This window comes from Gossypium arboreum, chromosome 11 (assembly GCF_025698485.1).
Source record: "Gossypium arboreum isolate Shixiya-1 chromosome 11, ASM2569848v2, whole genome shotgun sequence".
NCBI lineage: Eukaryota > Viridiplantae > Streptophyta > Magnoliopsida > Malvales > Malvaceae > Gossypium > Gossypium arboreum.
Window position 1 is genome coordinate 24,736,914 of NC_069080.1, and position 25,962 is coordinate 24,762,875.

The 25,962-nt window shown below is 32.6% G+C and overlaps 4 protein-coding genes and 1 long non-coding RNA gene across 12 annotated transcripts; 1 reads left to right on the forward strand and 4 right to left on the reverse strand.

Annotated features, from left to right (window-relative positions):
- Positions 1-9,732: 9,732 nt before the first annotated feature.
- Positions 9,733-11,328, reverse strand: LOC108472483 (uncharacterized). The gene is made up of 3 exons (XR_001869549.2): positions 10,590-11,328; positions 10,386-10,515; positions 9,733-10,187 (listed from the first exon to the last, which is right to left on the reverse strand). It is a non-coding gene; the product is annotated as an uncharacterized LOC108472483 (long non-coding RNA).
- A 1,752-nt stretch (positions 11,329-13,080) lies between these two features.
- On the forward strand, positions 13,081-16,540 carry LOC108472598 (F-box protein At4g35930). Of its 2 annotated transcripts, none has more exons than XM_017774142.2 (6): positions 13,081-13,266; positions 13,378-13,436; positions 13,551-14,054; positions 15,016-15,090; positions 15,178-15,287; positions 15,382-16,540. In XM_017774142.2, the coding sequence occupies exons 3-6, from the start codon at positions 13,698-13,700 to the stop codon at positions 15,641-15,643; spliced, it is 804 nt and encodes a 267-aa protein (XP_017629631.1). In that variant the 5' UTR covers positions 13,081-13,266; positions 13,378-13,436; positions 13,551-13,697; the 3' UTR covers positions 15,644-16,540. The 2 variants fall into 2 exon arrangements, with proteins under 2 accessions (XP_017629631.1, XP_017629632.1); XM_017774143.2 differs by having other exon boundaries at positions 13,643-14,054; positions 15,382-15,912.
- Positions 16,541-16,682: 142 nt separating this feature from the next.
- LOC108472439 (ubiquitin-conjugating enzyme E2-17 kDa-like) lies at positions 16,683-17,672 on the reverse strand. The gene is made up of 4 exons (XM_017773961.2): positions 17,531-17,672; positions 17,323-17,450; positions 17,087-17,191; positions 16,683-16,984 (listed from the first exon to the last, which is right to left on the reverse strand). The coding sequence occupies exons 1-4, from the start codon at positions 17,598-17,600 to the stop codon at positions 16,841-16,843; spliced, it is 447 nt and encodes a 148-aa protein (XP_017629450.1). The 5' UTR covers positions 17,601-17,672; the 3' UTR covers positions 16,683-16,840.
- A 1,311-nt stretch (positions 17,673-18,983) lies between these two features.
- Positions 18,984-21,714, reverse strand: LOC108473670 (rac-like GTP-binding protein ARAC1). The gene is made up of 7 exons (XM_017775365.2): positions 21,083-21,714; positions 20,363-20,450; positions 20,134-20,243; positions 19,959-20,022; positions 19,789-19,853; positions 19,589-19,654; positions 18,984-19,503 (listed from the first exon to the last, which is right to left on the reverse strand). The coding sequence occupies exons 1-7, from the start codon at positions 21,179-21,181 to the stop codon at positions 19,402-19,404; spliced, it is 594 nt and encodes a 197-aa protein (XP_017630854.1). The 5' UTR covers positions 21,182-21,714; the 3' UTR covers positions 18,984-19,401.
- A 731-nt stretch (positions 21,715-22,445) lies between these two features.
- On the reverse strand, positions 22,446-25,439 carry LOC108473668 (3-dehydroquinate synthase, chloroplastic-like). 7 transcript variants are annotated; one of them, XM_053022162.1, is made up of 9 exons: positions 24,903-25,439; positions 24,666-24,816; positions 24,383-24,550; positions 24,075-24,301; positions 23,648-23,771; positions 23,175-23,237; positions 22,950-23,093; positions 22,788-22,863; positions 22,446-22,627 (listed from the first exon to the last, which is right to left on the reverse strand). In XM_053022162.1, the coding sequence occupies exons 1-9, from the start codon at positions 25,250-25,252 to the stop codon at positions 22,533-22,535; spliced, it is 1,398 nt and encodes a 465-aa protein (XP_052878122.1). In that variant the 5' UTR covers positions 25,253-25,439; the 3' UTR covers positions 22,446-22,532. The 7 variants fall into 7 exon arrangements, with proteins under 7 accessions (XP_052878122.1, XP_052878121.1, XP_052878123.1 ...); XM_053022161.1 differs by having other exon boundaries at positions 24,666-24,825; XM_053022163.1 differs by lacking the exon at positions 23,175-23,237 and having other exon boundaries at positions 24,666-24,825.
- Between the last annotated feature and the right edge of the window lie 523 nt (positions 25,440-25,962).

Consider the following 25,962-nt stretch of genomic DNA (forward strand, 5'->3'; position numbering starts at 1 on the left):
AAAACATAGGTCGAGCTTTTGAATCTCCTCAACAAATGTCCCCCTAACAGTCTCATTAAACAATAATAGAATGTTATCCTTTGGACAAACGTTCTGGTTTACACAAATATAAATTTGATATTGTTATTAAAATATATTTATACTTGTGAAAATTTGAAATATAATATAAAACTACTAAACCAAAATTTTTGCAGTTAAATGCAATATTTAAACTCAAATTTTGTATCAATATACTTAAAATTATCAATATTTTCTCTTTTAATATTTTTATATAATGACTTATTTGGTCCTTCAACTTTATAAAAAATTATTTTAATCCTCCATTTAATTTTTCACTTCTTTTAGCCCTTGAACTTGCATTATTTATTAAATCACTCCGAAATGAATGGAAAAATTATTGTGTGTTAACTTTGCTGACGTGGATTAATTTTTAAAATTAAAAATTAAATTTTGTAATTTTATTTTAATAGTTTTAATAAATTTTAGTTTTTCTTAAACAATTTTTTAAAATTTTAAATTTTAAAATGTAATTAATTATTAATCTAGATCTATTTTGAAATGATTTAACAAATAACACAAGTTTAAAAGGCTAGAAAAACCAAAAATTAAAATAATTTAAAAAAAAGTTAAATAACTAAATAAATTCTTGTAACTATCTTTTTTATTTTTATCCTTACAAATATAGAGAGAGGATGAATTACATAAAACTCAAATTAAATTATGATTGTTAACATTTTTACCGCTCTAACTGTAGTTATATTGATTAAAAAATAACCTGAATTTAATTATAGTAAAATATGTTGTTTTTAATAGTAATATGTAGTAGAAAAATGTAAAATTAATTTTATCATAAGTTATTTTTAAAAGACTATTTATTCACATTTACTTGTTTTTAAATTAAGTAATAATGATGTTAATGTAAGTTGATGAGTGGTGGTAAAGCATGATTGAAAGATTTCTCGGTAAAGAAAGGTAGGACATAAGATAGCCATGCATCAACTTGGAGGGGTACCCTTTGCTTGCTTACATTATAAGCCTGCTTTTATCAATTCCAAACTTGATAACAACCATCTTAATTATTAATTACTAAAAGGTTTACAGTTTAGCAACATAAATCAAGGCTTGATTTAAGCACAGGTTACTGATGGCAAAAAAAAAAAAAACTATATAATTTTTATTTTTATAATATTATTATAATTTATACACATATTATAAAATTAAGATATTTTTACATATTCTGTTATAAGATTTCAGAATATATATTTTATTTAATTTTGTAAAAAAAAAAGAATTATATCATAAAACATTACTTAATATTTCAAGGTGGGGCAGGGTAATACCAGGTGGGTTGTTCCGTAGTTGGGGAAGGTTTGGATATATAGAAATAAAAGTAAGGTCGAAGCTAGCGCAAACAAAAATTTATCTTACCTTATCTCGTTGTTATCTCTAAAACAAATAAAATTATATTTTTAAAGGTGATGGATTTGGATGATTGCGAATATGTAATTTTGTGAACAAAATATCATTTTTGGTTCAAAAAATTTTCTTTGAAATAGTAATGTCGTAATCAATAGTCGCAAATTTTGGTAACATAGTAATTTCAATGCCAACTATTCTTTAATGATATTATATTACTTTGATAATGACATTTCACTCCCAATTTTAATGTACTGATTCATTTTACTTAAATCAACATTATACTTTGATATATTGCTTCAACTATAACATTCCAATGGATAAATTAAACTTTTGTGCATAAATGAAAAAGCTTATTACTAAAATATAAAAAATTGGATAAAAGAGAAATAGGTAAAGTTGAAGAAAAAGAGTGATTGTCGTTGCCTAAAGTGATTGGTGACGGGTAAAATAAGCTGAAGGGTTATCTCCAAATTGATGAAAAGACTAGATGTTGTTTGAAGATTGCAGAGGCTTTTCTTTAAAGGATGAGCTGTCTAGTTTTGAAGATTATAAGTCGTTGTTATTTAGTTTTCTTAGATTAAAGAATTGGCTTTCCCATAAGAGGTGACGTGATTAAATTACCTATATAGTTTGTTCATGTGTCATTTAGTTTGCACGTAAATTGTGAGTGTTTTTCAACTTCTATTACCCTAACATTATACATACATGTGTTTATAATTGTATAAATGTTGATAATCTAAGAAACTTCATCGTCAGTTAGCATGTAATGTGGATTTACTCCAAATACCAACAAAAGACCAAGCTAACCATATAAGACAATTTGCATTTCCTTTTTTTTTCTTTTTTTTTCCTTTTTTTTGTACAAGTTATAAATTACAAAAATAAAAACACAAATAAAACAGAGATACATGTTTCTTTATTGTCACGGCGTGGGATTCCACCAAAAAACAATACCCAAATTGAAATAGGTAGAAAAAGTTAAACCCTTTAGTATTATACTGATTTATATGGTTCTAGTGTATACATTGTTGTGGTTAATTGATGCTGTCCATGTGGTTTAGTGGGGAGGTGCAGTAATCCAACTAGATGTGATAGTGAAGTAATGGAATCTGCATGTATATTCTTTTTGTTATATAAAAGGTAGCTATGGAGTTAAAAAAAAGGTAAGCTTGGGAAATGAGTTGGGTCACTAGAAAACAAATGATCCCTAGGCTTTAAGGTTGTAAAACGGACTGAGGGGGCTCCAAAACCAATATCGAGTTACCAACTTGGAATTGCATTAATTTTACAGGTTGTGGCAACTACGATGCCCATTACTTGATCTTTTTGATATTTTAAGTTTTTTATTTATTTTTATATTTCGAAATATAATATATTCCTTAAGTTAATTTATAACTTTAATTTTTATATGTATTACTACAAATATATATAGAAAATTTAATTAAAAACTTATAAACTAAAATCAATAAACGAAAATGCACCAATATTGATGCGTATTATAATGGATATGTACTAATAAATACAAATCGAAGCTACATTTAAGGTGATTAAATTATTAGTAAATTTATATTTTGGTCACTTAACCTCAAAAAGTTAAAAATAAAAATCATTGAACTATTCGAATTTTTTCATTCAAGTCATTGGATTGTTAAAATCATTGTTGTATGGCCTTCTTAATTCGCACCGTTTACACCAATTGAAAACTCTCCTTCTCTTCTCTTCTATAATTCAGTTTTTTTTTTATAAAATAGTTTTGAACATCACAAATCTGTGGACAAAAATCCTAACAACTTTTTTTTCAATCTTCAACATTGACTATTAGATTGACTTGATCTAATGTATGTTTTTCAACTTGTTAATGGGTAACAATCCATCATACTGATCATTGAATCATTGCTTGAAGCTCATTAGCTGAACTTTTAAAAAAAAAAAAGAAACTAATAGTCTAGTGATTTAAATAAAAACTTTCAAATAATTCAATAATTTAAATTAAAATTTTGAATAGTTTAATAACTTAAATGAATATTTTAAATGATCCAATAACCATCTTGTGACTTTTTAAATTAAGTAGCTAAAACAAAATTTTATTAATAATTTAATGATATTGAGTGTTGTTTACCCTAAAAACAAATAGCATGTTTACTGAAATGATAGGAACAACGTTCCAGAAAATGCCAAAAGGAGATGTTATATGGGATTAAAAAAAAACATAAAGGTTTAAGGGTTAAAAAAAAAAAAGTAATTATGCTTTTTTTTTCACTCAATTGAGCACTTGAATTTTTAAAATACTTCAAAAATATCCTCAAAATTTTTCGAAAAAAATAATTAAGTTCCTACTTTTTTTTTCACTCGATTGGGTACTTGAACTTTTAAAATGCATTAAAAAACCCTAAAAATGTTCAAAAAATAATTAAACCCTTGCTCTTATTAAAAATTAGAAAAATATAAAAAACAAATAATAAATTTTAGAAAATTTATTGAATTTTAATAAAAATTTAAAATTTATAAAAATTATAAAAATTTAACTACCCTAGTTTTTTCAATTAAAGTCATCATGTGTAGCAACACAACGTGACATATGGTAAAAATGATAAAAAAAAAAGAATAAAAGTCAATAAAAGTTATAGAAAAATTATAAAATGTTTATTTTGGTACGATAATTTTATAAATTTTTTACCAAATTTATATTTATTTACATTTTGTATAATTTTCTTACAACTTTATAAAATTTTACAAATTTTATACTTTTTTCTAATTTTAATACTTTTATTAAAATTAATAATATTTATAGCTTTTATTGATTTTAATTTTATAATTATTTTCTAATTTTAATAAAAGCAGGGCCTTTTTTTTTGAAAAAGTTTGAGGATTTTTTATACATTTTAAAATTTAAATATCTAATTGAGTGTAAAAAATAAGGACTTAATTAAATTTTTAAAATATTTGAGAGCTTTTTATATATTTTAAAATTTTAAATATCCAAATGAATGAAAAAACAATGACTTAATTATTATTTTTAAAATTTGAGAATCTTTTACATCATAAGACCAAGAAGTTAAAAGGTCGTAGCAATGTTGCACATTTCATTGGTGCCGGTGTCGTCAAAACCACGTTTAAGTGGCGGTCCTTTTGGAGTAGTTGCCCAACAACATAGCTGTCCTTGTCCTAACTTGCATCCATCGCACACTTGTCTCTATTCTCTCTACCCATTAATTCAGGGGGAATGCTTACTTGATAATATAAAGGAATTCTTTTAAGCCACTTTTCCCATTACTTGTATAAAAATGCAATAAAAATGGATTGTAATATGTAAATGTGCGTTTACTATTGAGTATTAATATTTCAGCTATGGTTTAGATATTGTAGTCGGACTTAATTTTGTATTTAAAAATTTAAAAATTAATTCTTTCAATTGTTTTAATTTTAAATTTTCAGTTTAATAATTAAAATCTTAAGTATCAATATGTTAAGTTGATAAATATTAATAAAATTAAATTACATTAAGATTTTTAAATTTAAAAAATAAAAGAGTTAAATTTTTAATTTTAATTTTTAAGTACAAAATTAAATCTCAAAGTCTATTGAAGTACATAAACTAATAACATATTTAACCTTTTAAGTATCTAATTCAATACAAGGTAAAGTAGGATGAACTTTCAAGTAGTATACATCTCTTTACCTACATTTAGAAAATAATATTTAATAAGTTTGAAGATTATATCACTAACATTTGCTATATATGTATGTTAATATTTTGACCTTACGTAGTTATATGTATTAATTAAAATATATTATAAATTTTAATAGAGGTTGAATTAAAATAAAAATAAAAACTGAAATCAATGGCTTAACAACATAAACCACAGACTATGTAGGACTGAAATTGAAATCATCTCATTTTATACAAGTAACATGAATCAAAGTGAAAATTGTGCTTGACGATGGTTTTAACATAATTTTTAAAAAATATTTTCGTTTATTTATTTATTTCATTTGCTTTGACATAAATTTATTCCATTTGTTTTAATGGTTTTAATTATTTAAATGGTGGTGGCACATGTTAGAATGAGAACTTATCATAAACTAAAACTTATCTTCAGTACTTAAATATCTTATAATGAAGGTTATATATATATATATATATATATATGATATATATATATGATATATAAGATGATAAATTATTTTATGGACTTTTCTTTATCACATTATTTATGGTTTCTTTTTAATTATTTAATGATATTTTGATAAAATTTTTTATATTATTGTCACGTAATTTTGATAATTTTTTTATCCTAAATTCTAAATCCGAACTCGAACATTGTACCCTAAACCTCGAACTTTGGATCATAAACCCTAAATTATGTATCAATGACATGGTTCAGAATTTGAGGTTCGAATTCGGGGTTCAAGATAAAAAAAAAATTATCAAAGTTATGTATCACTGACATAGAAGAAATTCTTGAAATGTCATTAAATAATTGTAAAGTGACCAGGAATAATATAGTGAAAAGAGTCTATAAAATAATTTCATTATATAAAATATACAATATGCTTAATCTTGAGCTCAGTAATTAGTGGAAATGGATTCTTAATTTGAAAATTATTTCAAATTCCATGTAGATAAATATCTAAAAATGAGATTTCAATTGAGATATGAAATTATCTTTTGAAGAATGTAGAGAACTAAACAATCAAATACATTTCTAGAGAAGAAAACATAAAAACTGATAGAATGGCCAAAATGAAGGGATGCAATTGTTTACAGACAATCCTTTTGGTTTAGTTATTATTTTCTTTTTCATAAAAAATTATGGGGTCAGGGTTCTAATACTCTCCAATACTTTTTCTTCTATTACTCACTGATACGCTAATTATTACCATTTAAATGTGCAATGCAGATTTGTGAAAATTATATTTGTAAATAAATAATAATAATGGACGGAAGGTAATCTGGATAAGAAACAAGGGTGATAGGTCCATCAATCAACCCAATTTTTGTGAAGATAAGAAACAAGGGGGGTAGGTTTTGGGCCTTCAGTTTTCTAAGTTAGACTACAAAAGGTAAATGGAGATTTTGTTGCAGCCCATATGAAAGTAGTACTGTAAACGACTTCAAATTTGAGGTTGAGGGGACTTCGGCTATTCCTGCGTTTCCTAATTTCTTTCCGCTTGCTTTTTGTATTTTTTTTTTTCTTACTGAACTTAGAGTGAGTTTGGATAGACGGTGATATACAATGCGTTTAGTTTACTTTTTACCTCACATTATAATATCGTTACAATATCTAATCTCACCACCGCTGCTATTTTTATACTAACCGTAGATAAACACACCAACTATCCAAACTCACACTTAAATTTCGTTAAATAATTGTTAAATAATTTAATCTTTAGAAAATGACTAAAATCTTTATGTATAAACATCTTATAGTTAGAATACAGATTTGTATTTGAAAATAACACACATTATAATAAAATATATGATTTGAAACTAATTAATAATAACACATGGAATATGTATAATATTAAAATACAAAAATCAGATTAAATTGTAAGTAAAGTAAAATTTAAACTCATGAATACATCATATTAGGAATACAATTATTTATCATAGTTTTGTCATTAATCATGAGTTGGGTTGAGTTAATTTGTGACACTATCTAAAATTAACAACATTATTAATAAGAAATCCTACCACACGCTTATATGCGTGTAAACAACAAATTTAGAATACAAATGTGTGTTTAAAATAACATAAAATAAATAAGAAAACATATGGTTTGAAATTAATCAATAATAGCACATGAAATATGTACAATATTAATTTTTAAAATTACATTAAATTATTTATCATTGTGTTATCATCAATCTTGAATTAGTGTCGAGTTAAATTGTGACCATCAACTTAATCAAATACATTATTAATATATGTTATTGATGGAAGTAATAAAGTGTGAATAATAAAATTAAAATGTATAAAAGTGTTAAAATAAAGCTTTAGTTGAGTAATAAATTAAATGTTTTTATTAATGCACTGGTTCAACTTCAAATCCTACAATATGCATATTTTATTTGTTTTGTTGATAAAAAACTAAAATACCCTCGAATAATATAACTTATTTTAACTACGAAATGACATTTTCGTAATTTACATAACTCAATTAGAAACTTAAATAATAGTATAGATAACACGACATTCCCTAAAAATATCACCTAATGAGTTTTTTTTTTAAAAAAAATTGGATACAAAATCTATAATAGCAATCATTTATTTAGATTGATCCTAGATATTGTTATTTTTCATATCTTTTCAATTCAAAATAATAATATTTTCAAAATAAAATTTCAAATTTTAAACTATTTTTAATTATGATGTTTGTCCTTTCTAAACTTGCATTTTGGAGTATAGCGACAATGATTCTTTGTTGGATCTTTTTAGTACCAGACTTGAGTTGAATCTGGAGATGGACAAGGAATAATTGTATTGGGAATAGAGGGCTCGAGTTAATTGGCTACAGTTGCGGGATCGAAATACAAGGTTCTTCCATCGGTCGGCCACCTAGAGAAAGCAGACAATTAGAGTTGGGTGTTTATTTCATGAGGATGGTCGAGTGGTTTCGGATAGGGAGGCTATGCTTGATGTGGCAACTATGTACTTTGATGATTTGTTCTATTCACAGGGACAGGATGATTCCCACCGTATCTTAGAGGGGATTGCTCCTTGTATTATAGATGATATGAAGCTGCATTTTTTGTCCGGTTCACGATGGACGATATCTTTTCTACTCTGAAATCCATGGCCCCGACGAAGGCATCTAGACTATATGGACTTCTTTCTTTGTTTTATCAGAAATTTTGGCACATTGCTGGACTTGTTGTTAGTGATTATTGTTTTGGTGTTTCAAACGAAGGCATGCCTATTGCGGCAATTAATAATACTCACCTTGTTTTGATTGGCGAAAGTTCCGCCCTATTAATCTTTGTGTTGCCTTATACAAGATCATTTTGAATGCCCTGGTTAATAGGTTTCAGTTAGTGCTCCATTTGTGTGTGGATAAGGTTTAGAATGCGTTTGTTCCTGGGAGGTTGATTACAGATAATATTATTTTGGCCTATGAGATCTTCGATGTGTTTTGACGCAAGTGGCGGAAGAGAAAAGGGCACTTTGCCTTAAAGTTGGATATGAGCAAGGCCTACGATAGAGTGGAATAGGTTTTTCTTGAGCAGATGATGTTGCAAATGGGATTTTCAGACTGTTAGGTGAGTCTCTTTCTCCATTTTGTTCGATCTGTCTCTTACTCAATAACCATGAATGGGGAGGTCAATTATCTATTCTCACCGGGTCGGGGTCATCGACAAGGTGACCCACTTAGCTCGTATCTTTTCCTTATATGTTGTGCATGGTTGTCTTCCCTTTTGCGACAAGCACTCTGTGATAATTTGATTCGTAGGGCTTGTCTTAAACATGGAGGCCCGTTTATTCTGCACCTACTATTCGCCAATGACTGTTACTTTTTTGGGAGGCTATGATTGGAGGTTCTTTGGTGTTAAAACAAATCCTTTTCGATTATGAGTGCTCACTGGGGGAGTGTGTTAATTTTGACAAGTCTGTTACTTATTTTAGTTCAAACGTTGAGGACACTCTTGCCACCTCTATCTCGAATTACTTAGGAGCCTGCATCTCTACCAAAACCTAAAAGATATTTTGGATTTTGCCAAATATGGTTGGGCGTGTGAAGAAGCAAACTTTTCAGGGTTTGAAGAACTACATGCATTCCCAGATAGAGAATTTGTGTGTTCATCCTTTGTCTCAAGATGGGAAGGAAGTGTTTATTAAAAGTGTTTTACAGGCTATTCATATATTTACTATGCCGTGTTTTCTTTTACCAACAACTTTCTATGTTGATCTGGAGAAAATCATTAAACGTTTTTTGTGGAAGCGACAAGGGGGCCAGGGAGGTATGCACTGGTGCAATTGGTAATCTTTATGTGCTCTGAAGTTTGAGAGTGGTTTGGGTTTCCGTGATTTGGCAAAATTCAACTTTGCTTTGTTGGCTAAGCAAGGTTGGCATTTGATTAATAACTCGGGTTCGTTGTTAGTGCATGCCCTTAAAGCTAAGTATTACCCATGTTGTGATTTCATGAGTTCAGGTTTGGGAACTTACCCTTCTTACCTATGAAGGAGTATCTGGTCTGTGAAGGGGTTGTTCAATATGCGGCTTTATCGGTGTGTGGATACGGGGTCGAATATACGTGTTTGGGATAATAATTGGATCTTAGGTTTACCTAAGAGACATTTGCAGAACACTGGTGTTATGTCTCCAGATTTACTTGTTTCAAAATTCATTAACCCTTATTCGAGACAATGGGAATAAAACCGACTCACCAGCGTTCTGGGCTGTGCCCTGGTTAATCGTGTGCTCTGTATTTCTTTTTCTCGAATGGTCCACGATGACTTATTGATCTGAGGTGTTGAGCCTTAGAGTGAATTCTCTGTTCGTAGTGGTTACAGACTCCTTATTTCTTCGGGTTACACGGCGATTCCAAACTCTTACAAACTTTTCTATACTACTCTATAGAAGTTGAAACTACTAGAAAAAGTTAAAATTACAGTTTGAAGAAATTTTCACAATTACATTCCTAGCTATTATACTCTATATCACAAATGTTTTGGAACCTTTTCTTTGTGTCCACGATCCCTTATTGCTAATGAGACTTTAAAACATATCTTCCGAGATTGCCAGTCAGTTTTTGCTATTTAGGGGTCCCTGCACATCACATGGCCAAGTGAAGCACCAAATGCATCTCTACAAGATTGGCTACTATCCATTTTTATAGTATCTACTAGTGATATAATCTGGAAAGTAATGTGCGCGTTGTGGTTTATTTGACATGCGAGAAATAGAAGGGTTCATAATAATGGTGTTGTTCAAATGCATGTTGTGGTGCACAGAGTTTAGGCTTACCTTTTGAAATTGGATGTGATAAATCAGCAGTTACATGGTCGCTTGATCGGTGTTGAGCGGTGGCGGCCTTCGGATCTTCTTTTTGTAAAGGTAAATTTTGACGCAACTTATAGCGGGTCTGATCTTTTTCCTATGCATATATTGTCATTAGATATCACACAGGTATGGCGTTAGGTTCTCAATCAGTACGCAGTGTGCACGTACCTTCGCCTTTCGCTGCCGAGGCACTGGCTTGTTATCATGCAGTCCACTTGGCTCTGGATTTGGGATTTCAGTTGGTCATTTTTTAAGGTGATTCTTTAACGGTGATCTACAAACTCCTCTCTCCTCGACCTGATGTGTCTGTTCTGGGTCCTTACATCAGGGACATTATTGCCATGGTAACGCATCTTTGCGGATTTCACTTTCTGCATGTCCCTCGCATTGCAAATCAGGTGGTCTATTGGTTGGCATCAATGGGTCTTCGAGATGGGGGTTTTGTTTCCAGGGTAGGCACGGTGCCTCTATTTATTTCAACAGTGGTGAACCATGATAGGGATGTTATCGGGTCGATTTGTCGGGGCAATTGAGGAGTTCTTGTGACCTAGATCGGGGGGATCTGGAAGGTGGGGGGAGCTCAAGGGTTTTCATGGTTTCTGCATGACTGGCTTGGGATTTGGGATCTCTCTGCTAGAACACAAGCTTCAAAATCAGTGGTTGCCCGTTCATCAGTTTTAATAGCTGCTTCTCTGGTTTTCCACGGTCGCTGGATCATCTCTTTTGTCTCGTCATCAGTGGCATCCCTTCAGCTTTGGTTTTCTCTGGAAGGTTTGGATAACAGCTCGTTTAAGGTTCCAAATTTTGATATTGTTTTGCTTCCAGAGCTGTTTATTCTCGACTTATTTTATTAGGGCTTTCGCTTTTTTTTTGGGTCTTGTTTGTTTTGGATTGGTTGCTATTATGTTTTGTTTTATTTATCAAGTCTAGTTTCTTTTAAAAAAAATTCAAAAAATAGTTTTAAAAATATCAATTCTATATTTTTAATGGTTTTTAAATTTTAAATATATTTTATATTTTTTATAAATTTCCAATAATTTTGATAATATTTTATATATTTTTATAATTATTATTAAATTATAATTATATATATTTTAATTTTTATATTTATATTTATTTATAATTCCTATATTTTATGTATTTTTATTTTTAGATTAAAAAATATATTTAAAATCTAGTCGTTGATATAACATTTTAAGAGAGGAATATGAAAATCACACCACTGCGTTAAAAAGTGTACGGAAATTCAAATTCGAAAATTAAAATGACAAAAAATAAAAAATGAATAAATTTAGAAAGTAGATGCTTCTTTAAACCTTTATAAAATTAATTGTTTCACATCAAGGGACTGATAAGAAGGCTGCCACATTTATTCAAATACACTTTATCCATGTGGCATTTCATTAGGAAAATGATAAATGTTTATCCATTATTTAACCATTCAATTCATGTTTTAACTTTCCTATTTTTACATTTCAATTTTATTGTAAAATATTTAGTGATTTAATTTTTAATTAAAAATGAAAGTTTAATTGTTAATTAGATAATTTTTTATTTTTGAATTTAATATAAAAATTGTAACGATGTTAATAGTTAAATAATATTTTAAATTCAAAAAAATAGAGGAGTTTAATTTTTAAACATAAAATAGAAAAATTAAATTTCAAATATCTTTAAGTTGGGCGAATTAGCTCTTCTCAGTTCTTCAAGCAGATGTTAAGGGTAGTTTTAAATCTACCTTTGAAGGGAAATCTTTTGAAGATCTGTTTTTTCTTAATACGGATGGGGCAGTTCAAATAGAATCTGGAAATGCTGCTGTTGGTGGAGTTGTTCATAATGCTAATGGAGATTGGATCCTTGGGTACAATCGTCACCTTGGAAAATGTTCTATTTTTAATGCGGAACTATGAGGCATCCTGGAAGGTCTCAAGTTAATTCAACGAATGGGCCACGATGAAGTTATCATTCAGTCAGACAGTTTGGAAGTTGTCAATGCTATACTTGATAATAACTTTACTGAGGCAAATTCAGCGTTAATTAGGCGCATTCAAAGCATTTTATCTCAAGAGAAACAGTGGTGCTTGCGGTTCATTCTGAGAGATCAAAATCAAATTGTAGACTGTCTTGCTAAACAAGCCTTGTCTGGATCTGGTAATTTGCAAGTGTTCGATGATCCTCATCCGATGACACACACGTTAATGGATTTGGATAAGAATAAGAATATTTTTTTCTCTTAAGAATACTATTTTATAATTAGTTTTGTTTTCTATTATCACCAAAAGAAAATTCAAATATCTAAAAATCACATGAATTTAAAGTATATTTTAACATATTAATTTCTATGAAATTCATAAACACTTTAATTATAATTGAATTCGTAATATTAATTCAATCGAGCATTTAAATATAAAAAAAAACCTCTAATTTAAAATTTAAAATAGTATTTATGAAAAAATGAAAACGCCAATTAAATCGCTAGAATTAAGTAATTAAACGGGATCTTTGCCCTCCCATTGAATGCCTTGACTTAAGACATAAAGTCACTATCTTTGGCCAATGTTAAGTGGCCACGTGTAAGTATATCAGTATCTACCCGCATCTCGTTTTTTTCAGTTTTTATTTATTTTCCTCCAAATTTCCAAAAAAATAAAATATAAACTGATGATTGAAAATTTTGGCGGGCAAATAAGAGAAATTCAAATAAAGAGCCAACCCTAGCCACCCATTCTCTTCCCTCTCTCTCACCGCTGTCTCTGAGTCTCTCTCTCTACACGCTTCTCACTGGAAATTCCTCTCTTTAATCTTTATGAGTTTTCACGCGGATATCTTTGCTAATTTAAGGCTGGTGAGTTTCACTGTTGACTTGATTTAATTTTGGTTTTTTTTTCCCAGTCATTCTTAGCTTCGTTTTACTGATGAAGTAGCTGCTGTCTTCGTTTGGCTGATTTATTTTCAGTTTTGAACTGAAGGGGAGATCATTGACGACGATTTCGACGCCTCAAATCTTTAATCACTGTGAGTTTTGTGTGTTTAGCAGACATAGTGTTTTCTTTTCCTGATTGTTTGTTGCCCTCATTTTGCATCTCTGGTTTTCTAGTTTTGATGGTTTTTTTTTTTATTTGGAAAAAGGAACCAAATGCTGTTACAGTGCAAAAGGAAAATTCTCATTCTTGCATTCGATTCCAGGCTTTAAAATTTCAATTGTTGGATTGATTATTTAGGAAAAAAGGGGGATACAAGTCAGTGAAGGGATTCGAATAGAAGAGTGACACAAGTATGGGAAAAGTGTCTCCTAAAGATAGGGATTTAAAGACAGCTAAAAAGAACAGGCGATTGAAGAGTTCGAGCAGTAAGTATCTCAAACCAGGTACTCTTGCTCAGCTTCGGCATAGTAAAGTTTCAGCTGCCAAGTTGTGTACCGATCTTGGGAAGAAAAGGGTGGCTGTATTAAGTTCTAAGAAACCGGAGGATGATAATCTTTTGATCGAAAATATGGTTGCTGAGAAAATCCCTTTGATGTTATCGCCCATGGATTTGCATAAGCAGAGTAGTATGACGCGGACTCCAAAGACACCTCGGCCTGAAGACTTCGAATCAGAGTCAAGGCTTGAGTCTCTTCCAATGGATTTACTGGTATTTATTTGTACCCTTGATTAATCTGTTTGACTGGCCTGGCTTAAAAATGCTTTATGCCTACTGCATTCAATAGCTTCAAAAATGCTTTATCTCGACTGTAGGACAATACGAGGTTGAAAAGTATTTAAAAACCACTAGTTTGGCAGAATTTACTTAATTGTATTTTAAATTTTTTGGTTGCAGGTATGATGTTTGTTTGAAGGTTCCTTACTTTCATATAGGATAGGCATCTTTCATACAGCATATATCATGTTGCATGTTATATATTTTTATAGACTTTGCTTCTATTTTGTGCTCAGAACCACTTATTACTGCAGTGTTGAGAATGTTAAACTAGTAAATGAATTTATTCAAATAAAAGTGTAACGTATATTGGTTCTTTTTGTCTCTAACTAAATCTAGTTATTGTTAGAGAAAACTTGATTGCAAGCAAGTGGAATTTAACAGAAGCTGAATTTCTTGAATCAAATGAGAATTTGCATTCGGCATGTAGTTTTCTTCCCAAAGTTTCTTTCTCTTTACTTTACCATCTTGTCCTTTATGGCCTTTGAAAAAACAATCCTTTGGATATAAAACCAATGACCTTTTATTATTAATGGTGCATTCAAGGGCATTATCTTCTATAATTTAGTGATTGTGATTTGTAGAAGAATTCACTTGTTATATATGCATATAAATCTATGCTAATCTGCATGATCGTTGTTTGCCTTGGTAATCAGGGATTATTGCCATATGATAGTTGGGAAATTTTTTCTATAAGCTAGGAATGGATATATGTCTCTAATTTTTATATATAAAGAAATACAGAGGCCAAAATTCTGATATTCAAGTTCAAAATTACGTTATATACCCTCCCCCTTTTGGATGATTGGTGTTACTTGAAATGACTTGCATTCCACTTTTTAGAGATCATGCTCCTTCCTTTGGTATTGATTCCTTTCTCTTTTGATATATTGAGGTTAAAATACTCTGTCACTTGCATCACGACCAACTGAGGGCAGTTTTTCATGTTTCTCAAAGGATAAGAAGAGCTGTAAGTCTCTCTCCCACTCCCTTTGTTTGCGTTTCCATATTTGTATGCGGACCTAGTTGTAGAAACGTTAATTATTGTTGAATACAGGTTTGTCTTGCAAGGCAATTTCATTTCAATTATACAACACCTGACCGCTCAAGACAGGAGATGCTAAGCACTATGACACCTAGGGTGACAGAACATTGGCCTTTTCTGAGGTAGGCATTAACTGTTTTAGGTCTCCAAGATTCTGTAAAAACATGGAGCAAAAGTTCATCATTTCGTTTACAATGTTTTGGTGGTTGTTTCCAGCAAGCGTGATGGCAAAAGTAATTTGATAGGAAGCCCACACACCCCGAAAGCTCCCAGGCAGGGTCCGCGACCCCCTTCTCGCATTAAAGTAACTGAGTTGAGGCAAATTGCTGCAGTGCTATTCCAGGATTCAGGATTCCCATCGAGATGCATGGTGCCATCTGTTCTCCCTAAGCCATTATGCAAATCTTTGGCTTCAAACCGAGTGCTATTCTATGAGGATGAGTTATGCCAGGCTGTTGCTCAGAATAAGCTTCGCTGATTCTTCTGTGTTACTCTCTTATGCGTTGGTTCCTCTGTGTATAGTTTATTTGTCTTCCTATAGGAGATTGTAGTTAGATTAGATAAGTATCAAGTATGCAATTTTGTAGCTTTGCATGGGCAGTATTAGGTTATAAGAAGTTTGTTTATGAATGTGGGGTTTCTCAAATACTTAGTGGCTCTTGAACTGGTTGGTTGGTTGCTTGCTTGTATATCTTATTCTCATATAGGTATGTTTGCAAGTGTATCAATGGTTGCTTTGTCAATGAAGCTTGTGTTGGGTCCTTATGATACATTTGTTCAAGTAGTACAGTTACCTTAAATGCTTAGTCCAAGGACATGCGACTTTAGATGATGGTTGGAGTATAGATAGGGTCATTTGTTGTAGTCTATAGACAGGTCACACAGGTAGTACGTGGCAAATTTCGTTTTATGTTAGGGATTTGGACCTCAATTGCCACTTTCTCTTTTTTAGTCTTTTACCTTGGTGAAAAGAGTATCTGATGTATCGCGTGTAATTAGCAACTTTTGAAAGTGTCTTCTCTACGTTAAATGGTGTTTTAAAAAATTATATAGTTTTTATGAGTTAACTATTCATTTTATTAAAATGTTGGCATGTTGGTGTATTTAGTGAACAATTATTGAGAAAGGCCAAGGAGTGAAATGCAAAGAGCTAAAAAACAAGAAGAGAATAGGAAGATAAGGGAGAATCAAGATCGAAGTAAGTAAACTAATTGCTGACAGTAGCATCGACGTTGTATTTGTGTCATATCTTTGGAGAAAAATGAGCATTCTTCTTCTTTGATGATCATGTTGCTCTTCTGTTAAATGGAAACCCATTTTCCTACTATTATTGTGTTATATGATACGATTCCCCTTTTTCCTTTTTAAAAAACAATATATTTTTTTAATGGTTGTTTTTCTTTTATCATTCTGCTTTGATTCCACGCTATCATCAAATTTTTCCTTTTTGTATTTTATTTATTCAATATAAATTTAAGGTATCACCAAATTGCATAAGATTTGAGCAGATACAGGAGTGATATCAACTAGAAAGATATTCATTTATTTAGGTTTAGATTGAAGTAGTGGAAGCAGATGATGGTTGTTAAATGGCAATTTGTCTAAAGCTAAACAAACAAACAAGCTGTCGTGGGGGAGAGTAGAGTGACAACAAAATTACACGGGCAAGTGTGGGTCAACCCATTGCATACTTGTAAGTCCAGCTACGAGCAATCGTTTCGTACTTGACTTTGTCAGTCTTGTATATATGAGCAATCTCAGGAACAAGTGGATCATCTGCATTTGGGTCCGTCAGCAGCGAACATATCGATAGCAAAACCTGCATTTTTCATTTTTTTTCACCAAATTTAGCCTCAGTTTCACTAGTAAATTTTCCCCCCTTTTTTTGGTTCAAAATTTAATACTATTATCTATGCATCACCTTCGAAATGGTGAGTGCAGGACTCCACTGCTCTTTAAGAATATCTAAACAAATATTCCCATTGCTGTTTATGTTTGGGTGGAACACTTTGGTTCTAAACACGACCTGCATGCCCAATGTTAACTTATTTATTCATCATTAATATCTATATATCTACTAGGCAAAAAGGTAAAGAAATCATAACCCTTTATCAAGTGTGTGTGTGTTTTCCAGTGAGTTATAGTTAATAATATTACCTTTGGAGGCTTGAAAGGGTAGTCCGTAGGGAAGTGGATGTTAACAATAAAAACCCCACCGCAATAGGGGCTGTCGCCAGGGCCGAGTATTGTCGCTTGCCACTGGAACATGTCTTCTGCCACCGGACCTATAAATTCACCACAAATAATAAAACTATACTATAAGTTCACACATTGTGTTGCATCAAATTAAACTCTCTCTATATACCTGCACTGCATGAACTTGGAGGGTCTCTTTGCAGTTCCCTCAGCTCCTTGAGAATTCTCTTTGATGCCATAAGGCCTTATGTCTTTGAAAGTCTTTGATTGCTTGATGTCCCTACGAGGTATACTATAACATTGGTTTATATAGTGAGAGGGGGAAGAGCTTTGCTTGCTGAGCCTGACAGTGCAATTCCAACTGGGGTATAAATTCCCAGAAAAAAGTTTGTGAACTAAGAACCGTCCATTTTTTGCCACCCCAGTTTTTGTTCGTTTGTTTCCTTTTTTTCATATAAAGTAACCACAGAATTGTAATTCCCAGTCCTTGTTTATTTGTAATAATTCAATGGCTTTGAAGGTCAAGTCGAATCGTTTTGATGCTTTGAAAGTCTTTGAGCTCATAGGGAAGGTTGATAATTGAATTCAAGTTTTAAAATGCAAAGCAAAGCCATCTAGATTCCATATGCAACTGGAAAATAATGCCTTTTGGCACAAGGAAAAAGGATGAGCCCCATTACGCCAATAACATCAAAGAATCAAACATCATACCAGAATAATTAGAAAATTCAGGCAAAATAAACCCTCCTTTACAGTATGAACCATGGAGATTAATATGATAAAAAAACTTTACTGATAGCTTGCATGAAACATCCAACCACAAAGAGGGGGAAAAAGAAAAACAGGGATGGTTAGATTGTCACCTCAAGAAAAGCCCTTTTCTCTGGCTTTATCCGACTTTTAATTTACTTCATGTGAAGTTGGGATATGGAGATCAAGTGGAGGTGTTGATGGCTACTATGGTTGGTTAAGTATTTAAGCTGTTTGAATACATATATTAGAATGCGGAAGAAGACGGATTTGAGTTTTGTACCCTTTGTAGCAGGACACTTGTCCACTTGGAAGATCCCACATGAATCCCAATGATCAAAGTTCCGAATCGGTAAGAGAAATGGTAATAGAACAGGATGAAAACGAATATTGTCCAATCCATCACTCTTCTACTTTTTCATTTGCGCCACTTCACTATGAATGTATAATTTTAAAAATTATTATCTTCACGATAATTTCATATACGAGAACAAGATAGGTGAATCAAACAATTACCACAATCAACCGATATCCACTATTAAAAAAAAAAAATCATCCTGTTTCATCCCACATCTACTTTCAAAAAGAAAAAAAAAAGTCCACCATTCGAAGCAAATTGTTTTGAAATCCACAGGGCAGTTCACGTTTTGGCGTAGCATCCTTGGCCTTCACCATGTTTGTCGAGTGCCTTCATCTTTGGCTATCTATCTAGGTGTTCCTTGAGCAAGGCTTTGGTGGTTTTCACTTTTCAGACTTGATTCTAGGCCTAACATTCACTTATAACAAATTTGGACCATGTCTGGACCTGGACGTTACTTTTGTGAATGAACAAAGAGTGAAGGTTAAGAATTGTACAAAGCAGATCAATGATATGCGGGCAATAGGACCCAAAGAAAGGATCTATCAATCAGCAGAAAATATAAAAATACAAGATGCAAGAAGCTAAGCACAAAAGTATGAAACAACAAACACGCCAAGCCTTTAAACACAACTAAGCAATAAATTTAAGGTTGTCCCTGCAATTTCCTAACTGTGATGTTCCAGTGCATTATAATACATCAAACATGTCAACAACAGAGACAAGAGGAGGAGGCTGGCATATATGAACTTCGTTTCATCAAGTAAACATCATAACAGCTGCATTTAAAGTAATAGTACCAAATTGCCAGTTGTCAGTTGAAAGATTACGACCCAAGGTTTCTAATATCTTCACGAGAAAATGAAAGGGTCAAGTCGAGGCACCGTGAACAGGATGGAAGGCCCTAATCTTTTTACATTTCCTATTCCCAGTCACAATATGGTGCAGGCCTTTTGTGCTTTGCTCTTCTTTTTCTTCTGCTTGGGTGGTTGAAGAACGACTTTGATGGCTGCATCAAACACTGCCTTCACATTCTGCAGTGAAGTTAATAAATCCCTTAAATAGATGCCCTCTTCCTTTATATAAATTATACAAACATATTTAGAAAACAACATATACCTCCTGCGTTTTTGCACTGCACTCAATATAAGCTGGTGATCCGATCAGCTTTTGCAGCTCCTCCCCCTTACGGATTCAGAAAGAAAGGGAAAGAAGTGTAAGGCTAGATAATTGCAAATAGTAGAAGTCCATGCAACAAGAAAACAAGTAATAACTGCATAATATTTCAGGAAATTATGGACTAATACAAATATCTTTACCTGGGCTGTAGATATGGGTACAGCTCCGGGATGATCAATAAAGAACTGCTTATCCTCCCGAAGATCTGGCCCATTTCAAAACACAAAACATAATGAGTGCTAAAATGTACGCATGATTATTTGTACAAAGACAGAAGCAAAGCTATTTGAAAGAAAATGTGTTAACTTACCAAGCTTTGTTCCAACAAGAATTATTGGTACACCAGGGGCGTAATGTTTTAGCTCCGGAATCCACTGGAAACATGCAGAAAATAATTATCAGCATGCGATAAATTAAATGTCAATGTAAAAAGCATTCTCTTTGTTTGAATTTTTCCTGAAAAAGAAAAAGAAACTTGACCTAACCTTTTTGGAGACATTTTCATAACTGGCCTTGCTAATGAGGGAAAATGCCAATATGAACAAATCCGCTCCGCGATAACTCAAAGGTCTTAACCTGTTATAATCCTCCTGTCCTGTTGCCCAAAGCTATAGAACTTAAACCCACAAAAAGGAAGTGAACCACTATAATGGTTCTAACAATGATATTAAAAGAAAAATGCAAACCAAAGGGTCAGTTAGGGAAGAGAAGTACCAGCAGTATCCCACAACCCCAGATTAACAGTGCTCCCATTGACAACAACATTTGCACTGAAATTGTCAAAAACGGTCGGGACATAATCCTGTTTTTCCCCAACATGAAAAATGTAAGACAAAGGGTGAACACATTCTTAGCATCATGAGCTTCCAAATGTCAAAACTCCTAAGCTTTGTATCAAGACGAACTACATGAATATGGAATCACAAAGACCCTGAAGCCTAGTTTATTGCAATTAAAACACTAGAATCATGTAACAGATTAAAGATACATAGCAAAGCAAGAGAGTATTCATATTTGCTTATTGAATATTGAATTAGCTATTTCCATAAATTCCCTTTTTCTTCCTTTTTTTTTGTCAAAGATACAAATCTGAAATCCCATAAAGGCATACAATTTAGTATGCTTTTTTTCAAATCGATTTCATAAGTGAAATCAGCTTATCAAACATTTTCAACACAAATAGTTGCATACAGAAAACCAATCTTTAATGAGTAAATCGTCATTCAATCCCAAAGCCAGACAGCAAAACAGAAACAAAACAAAAAATGCCTAATTTTTCATCACCATTTCAAAAAAGTTAATCATTCGAGGAGGGGAAAAAACCAAATGTTATTTTTTCTTAATAGAATAAGTAAAATTCAAACTTAAACATGAAATTACCCAAAAGATAGTTAAAAGAAGGGGGAAAAATAAAGAAAGAAAGGAGAAAATTACCGTAGGAAAAGTGTTGCTAGTGTATGAAATCAACAAACAAGTTTTACCAACAGCACCATCACCAACAGTTACGCACTTTATGAACTTCACAGCGCTCATTTTCTTTCTTTTTGGCACTTGAAAGAAAAGATTGGCCTCAGATCTTAACACCTGAGGACAAAGCTCGAAACCCCTAAAAATTCCCCTCAATGTATTCCTTTTCTTCTTCAATCAACCACCTGTATTCCGGTAGGAAAATAAATGGAGGGGAAATCAAAAGAGGAAACTTTTTACACAATGGGCTAAACTCCACGGAAAAAAAAAAGAGATGAAAAAAAGCAAACAGATTTCCTTTTTAAAAAAAAAATGCTTTTTGAGTTTAGGTTTTGATTTGCTGGGCAGGGAAATTACGCCGTTTGGAACGTTTGTTGGATTCAGGTTTTTTATTATCGGATCTCGAATCGGACTTCATTCAAATTAGTGTGTGTATGATATATTTAATTTTTTAAAACCCGGAGTTGATGTTTGGCATTGGCCGCTCATCAACATTAGGACAATGGCACAATGCATGGGAGTCAAAAGTTGTTGCTTAGTTGTTTGTCTTTAAACATCATGAAACAGCCAGAAAGAAAAAAAAAATCATATTACAATGTAACCAAGCACCAACATTAGTTGGATTAAGTAATAAAGAAGTCGACTTTTCATCAAATTTAATTGAGTTTTATACTATGTACCAAAAAAAGATATATATACTTCAAAACAGTGCCAACAATCGTGTTGATGGGAAATCTTTGAACATTAGCTTTAGTTTTCCAACTTGTAGGCAAGTGCAGATTCAACATTTGAAAATCTTTTTTGGGAAATTAAACATAAACAACCCATGGAACTTGCAGTCTTCCTGTGGCAACTTCTATTCTGCAAACAAGGCTAATAATGGGCACCATTGCAAATTTTAAACTCATATTTGACAAGTTTCAAGCCATTCATGTCAATGACTTCATCTTCTTGGTTTAGCCCTAAAACTATCCTTTTTACTTGTGCTGACAGGTTCTCTTTTCCTTTCAAACAACTCCATTCTGCAACAAAGTTTTTTTCTTTTTTTCTTTTAGTCCATACACAGAGTATGCCAAGCTACATTGGACATAAAACTAATCCGTGTTGAATCGGGTGCGTTTAAAGTAAAGCCATAAGACTTGAAATCTATTAAATGTCGCTACATAAACCAACTAGGTTAAACTCCACGTATAACAAAATTGTTCTTCTACATTCCTCAAAACGGTAACATTCAATTTGACTGTCCTTTCCTTCGAAAAACCTTCGGAATTAAAGGAATTTGGAGCATCTACAAAGAGATCTAACAAATAAGAGAAACAGAGTAACCACCTTTTTATAAATTAGTTTTATTGGCTTATTCACGAAATTCCTGTTATGATATACAAACAGATTGTAGCACAACATAGTTCAATAACCTTCAATATATGTGCTTTATTTTTATTGGCTTGTCATAAATGCTAACATTGCAACTTGGTACAAGGCTTCGGCAATGGACCTCAATAAGTAAGAATCCTAGAGTACAACATAGAGTACTAGCAAGACATTAGGATACATGATCCAAGGATCTTGAAGAATAACTGTGTAAAGCTTAAAAAAGCAATAGATAAGACCTGGAACTAAGACTTGCAAAATGCAGAAAGTGTATCATCCAGGGCCTTTCTATCATACTCACCTGTGAAAACACAGTTGCCAAGAGGACCTTTGAGAAGGATAAGCCTTAGCAGCCCATCAGCTACCTTCTTATCTACCTGCCATTACAAAATAATACGTATTTGTCAAGTGTTGGAGATAGCGGTTCAAGATTGACAGAACAAGGAAAACTTGGAGCTCTTACCGCCATCACAGACTTGAACATTTCCACAGTCATGGTTTCAGGAGGAGCAGTGGGTAACTTAGCGCGTAGTAAAATGTCATCAACTCGTTTGACAATTGAACTGTCAATCCAACCAAGGCGATATGACATGTCAACAGCCATGACCTGAGGTTAGCACACGTAATCAATGTTTAGCACAGATAGAGGGAAGAGGATAAAAAGTAAATCCATTAACAAACATGAGACCGTGCCAGCTGCAACAGCTTCTCCATGAAGCCACTGTCCATATCCAAACCCAGTTTCTATTGTCTGGAAAGAAACAAACCAGGGAAAAGAATTATGGCAATCTGGTGTAAATACAGACCCCTTTTAAGTCTTTAAACCAAGTACAATAACCAAATAAACACAAAATCCCACCCACCCCAACAATCTAAAAGAAAAAGATTATAATAGTTACAGTTTAACACTTCTGAATTTCAAGTTGCCGGTAAATTCAATTTTGTAACGTTTTATAGCCATTTTACAATTACCTTCTGGGTATTTCAAGTCATGCAGTCACAACATAAAATTCCAAATAAGCTCAAGGATACTTTATAAAACTTCAATTCAGAAAGTTACACTCAGAAGCAAAAAATCAAGCTTACCAATGTACTCATGAAACATTCCTTGTCCTCATGCTAAACAGTAAATATAAGCAGTAGCACAAATAAGAAACTTACATGACCAAATGTATGACCCAAGTTCAGTGTAGCCCTCAGCCCACTCTCCTTCTCATCAAATGACACAACCTCAGCCTTATTTTCACATGATCGCTTTATAGCATAAGCCAGCGCATTCGGATTCCTACAATTAACAACACCAGATTGCATATAGGCTTGAAGAAATATACCTTGCAATAATGAGGAAAGTACCACAGTACTAGTATATGATATATTGTTGTAGTAGACAAGAGAGGCATAAGCATCCACAATACTAAAGCACAAAAGTTAAGGATAAAAAATGTATGTCCCTAAAAGCTTCAAACAGAAAATTGACAACCACCTTTTTGAATTTCAGTTGTTATCAAAAGTCCTCTCAGTTTCAGATTTCAAAAGAAGTTACTTATTCTAATGTTTAACTACGGTTCTTTTGATAAGTTTTGCATACCTTGCAATCAGTTTCTCCATATTTTTTTCCTGCCACTCAAAAAACTCAGCATCTCTGATGAGCCCGTATTTTATAACCTCTGCAAGACCTGATGCCAGTTCCCTATCTGGCAAGGTGTCCAATGTGTCTGTGTCTATGAGAACACATTGAGGTTGGTAGAAAGCACCAATCAAGTTCTTCCCAAGAGGATGGTTTATGCCAGTTTTTCCCCCAACCGAAGAATCCACCTGTGTGTAATAACAAGAAACATGAAACGTTTGCGCACAATGTGATGATTCTATATAAATGATCCATCAGCATCAAAAGACCTGTGCCATAACAGTAGTAGGAATCTGAATAAAATTAACACTGCGAAGAAAAGAGGCAGCAGCGAACCCACACATGTCACCGATGACACCACCTCCAAGGGCGACAAAGGTACATCTCCTGTCCAATCGCGACTCATTGGCCTTGTCAAAAACTTTCATGAGAGTGTCCTATAAGCACAACGCCACAACCATTGCTATTACTTCCATTGAGTTTTATCAACAATAATACCTCAAAACCAAAATGTTAATTTAAAAAAAACAAAAAACAAAATGGAAAACCTACCATGTCTTTGAACTTCTCTCCATCAGGTAAAATCACATATTCCACAGAAACAGCGGTGTTTCCTTTTGTTAGGGCCTCAACGACTTTATCCAAATATAAAGGAGCAATTGTAGTATTAGTTACCACAATAACTTTCTTCCCATGAACATGCCTATCGAAACTACAACCCATTAACACTAAATACGACGATCTTTGCGAAAATCTAAAAACTAATCTTAGTGAAATGAATAAACTAACTTTTGAAGAAGTTCAGGTTGATCAAGCAATCCGGACCCAATGTAGATTGGGTAGCTCCGATTTCCCAAATCCACCTCGACAATAGTGGGAGCTCCGGAGCTCTTTTCACCAACTGGTTGATCCATCACCGGAGTTGCATTGGCGCAAATCCTCCCCCCGATTCCACTCGGTTTCGACACAGCAACTCGTCCCGGACTGAACTCACCGGAATCCAAACCGAATAGAGAAACCTTGGCAGGTTTATTAACCCGTAGGGAAAGGGCGGAGGTGATGGGGTTGAAGTCAGATGAGGAGTTGGCAATGCGGTTGGAAGGGAGGGAAAGGGAGAAAGCGTTGGAGATGGATGCCATGGGTCGGGTTTTGGGTGAGGGACAATGGGAGCGAGAAAGAGGGAGGCTCTGGTTTATAGTAAGGGGTAGGCAGAAACATTCGTTTGAAGAAGAAAAAGGAGGGGAGGGGGTTAGGTGAAAGGGGAAGGGGAAGAGCTGTTGAAGGAAACGACGCTTTTTTGTTAGTTGGTCATTTTACCCAGTCTCGATGGTGATAAAATATGGGTCCGGGTAGACCCGTTCAAATGCCCCGACCCGTCTGTTATTGGCTTTGCCTTTTTAGACCTTCTTTAAAAATAAATAAATAAATCAGTAATCACTTAAATTTTGGGTTTGAGGAATTTTTTTCCCTGATTATACTGTTTGTTACTTAACTTTAACTTTAATGTTGAATGTTTAATATGGTTTTCAACTTTTTTTTTTCTCAATTTCATGCTTAACTTTGGTTTTCACGTTGACTTGCTTGAAATTTTCAGTTTTTCTATAAAAATATTTTCATGATATAAAATTCTTTCTACATTTAACTTGTATAGTTGGGCTTCCCTTTTTTTACTAAATTATAGAGTACAAAATGAAAAGTGTCATGCTTTAAATTTATGTATTCTTCGTGTATTTAAAATTAATTTTTATATTTTTATTTTGAAAATTTTATTTATTTATTTTTAAATTTTAAAATTAAGTTTAGTTTGTTGAACTCATTTGGAGTGAAATTTTTAAATTTAAAAAATTGA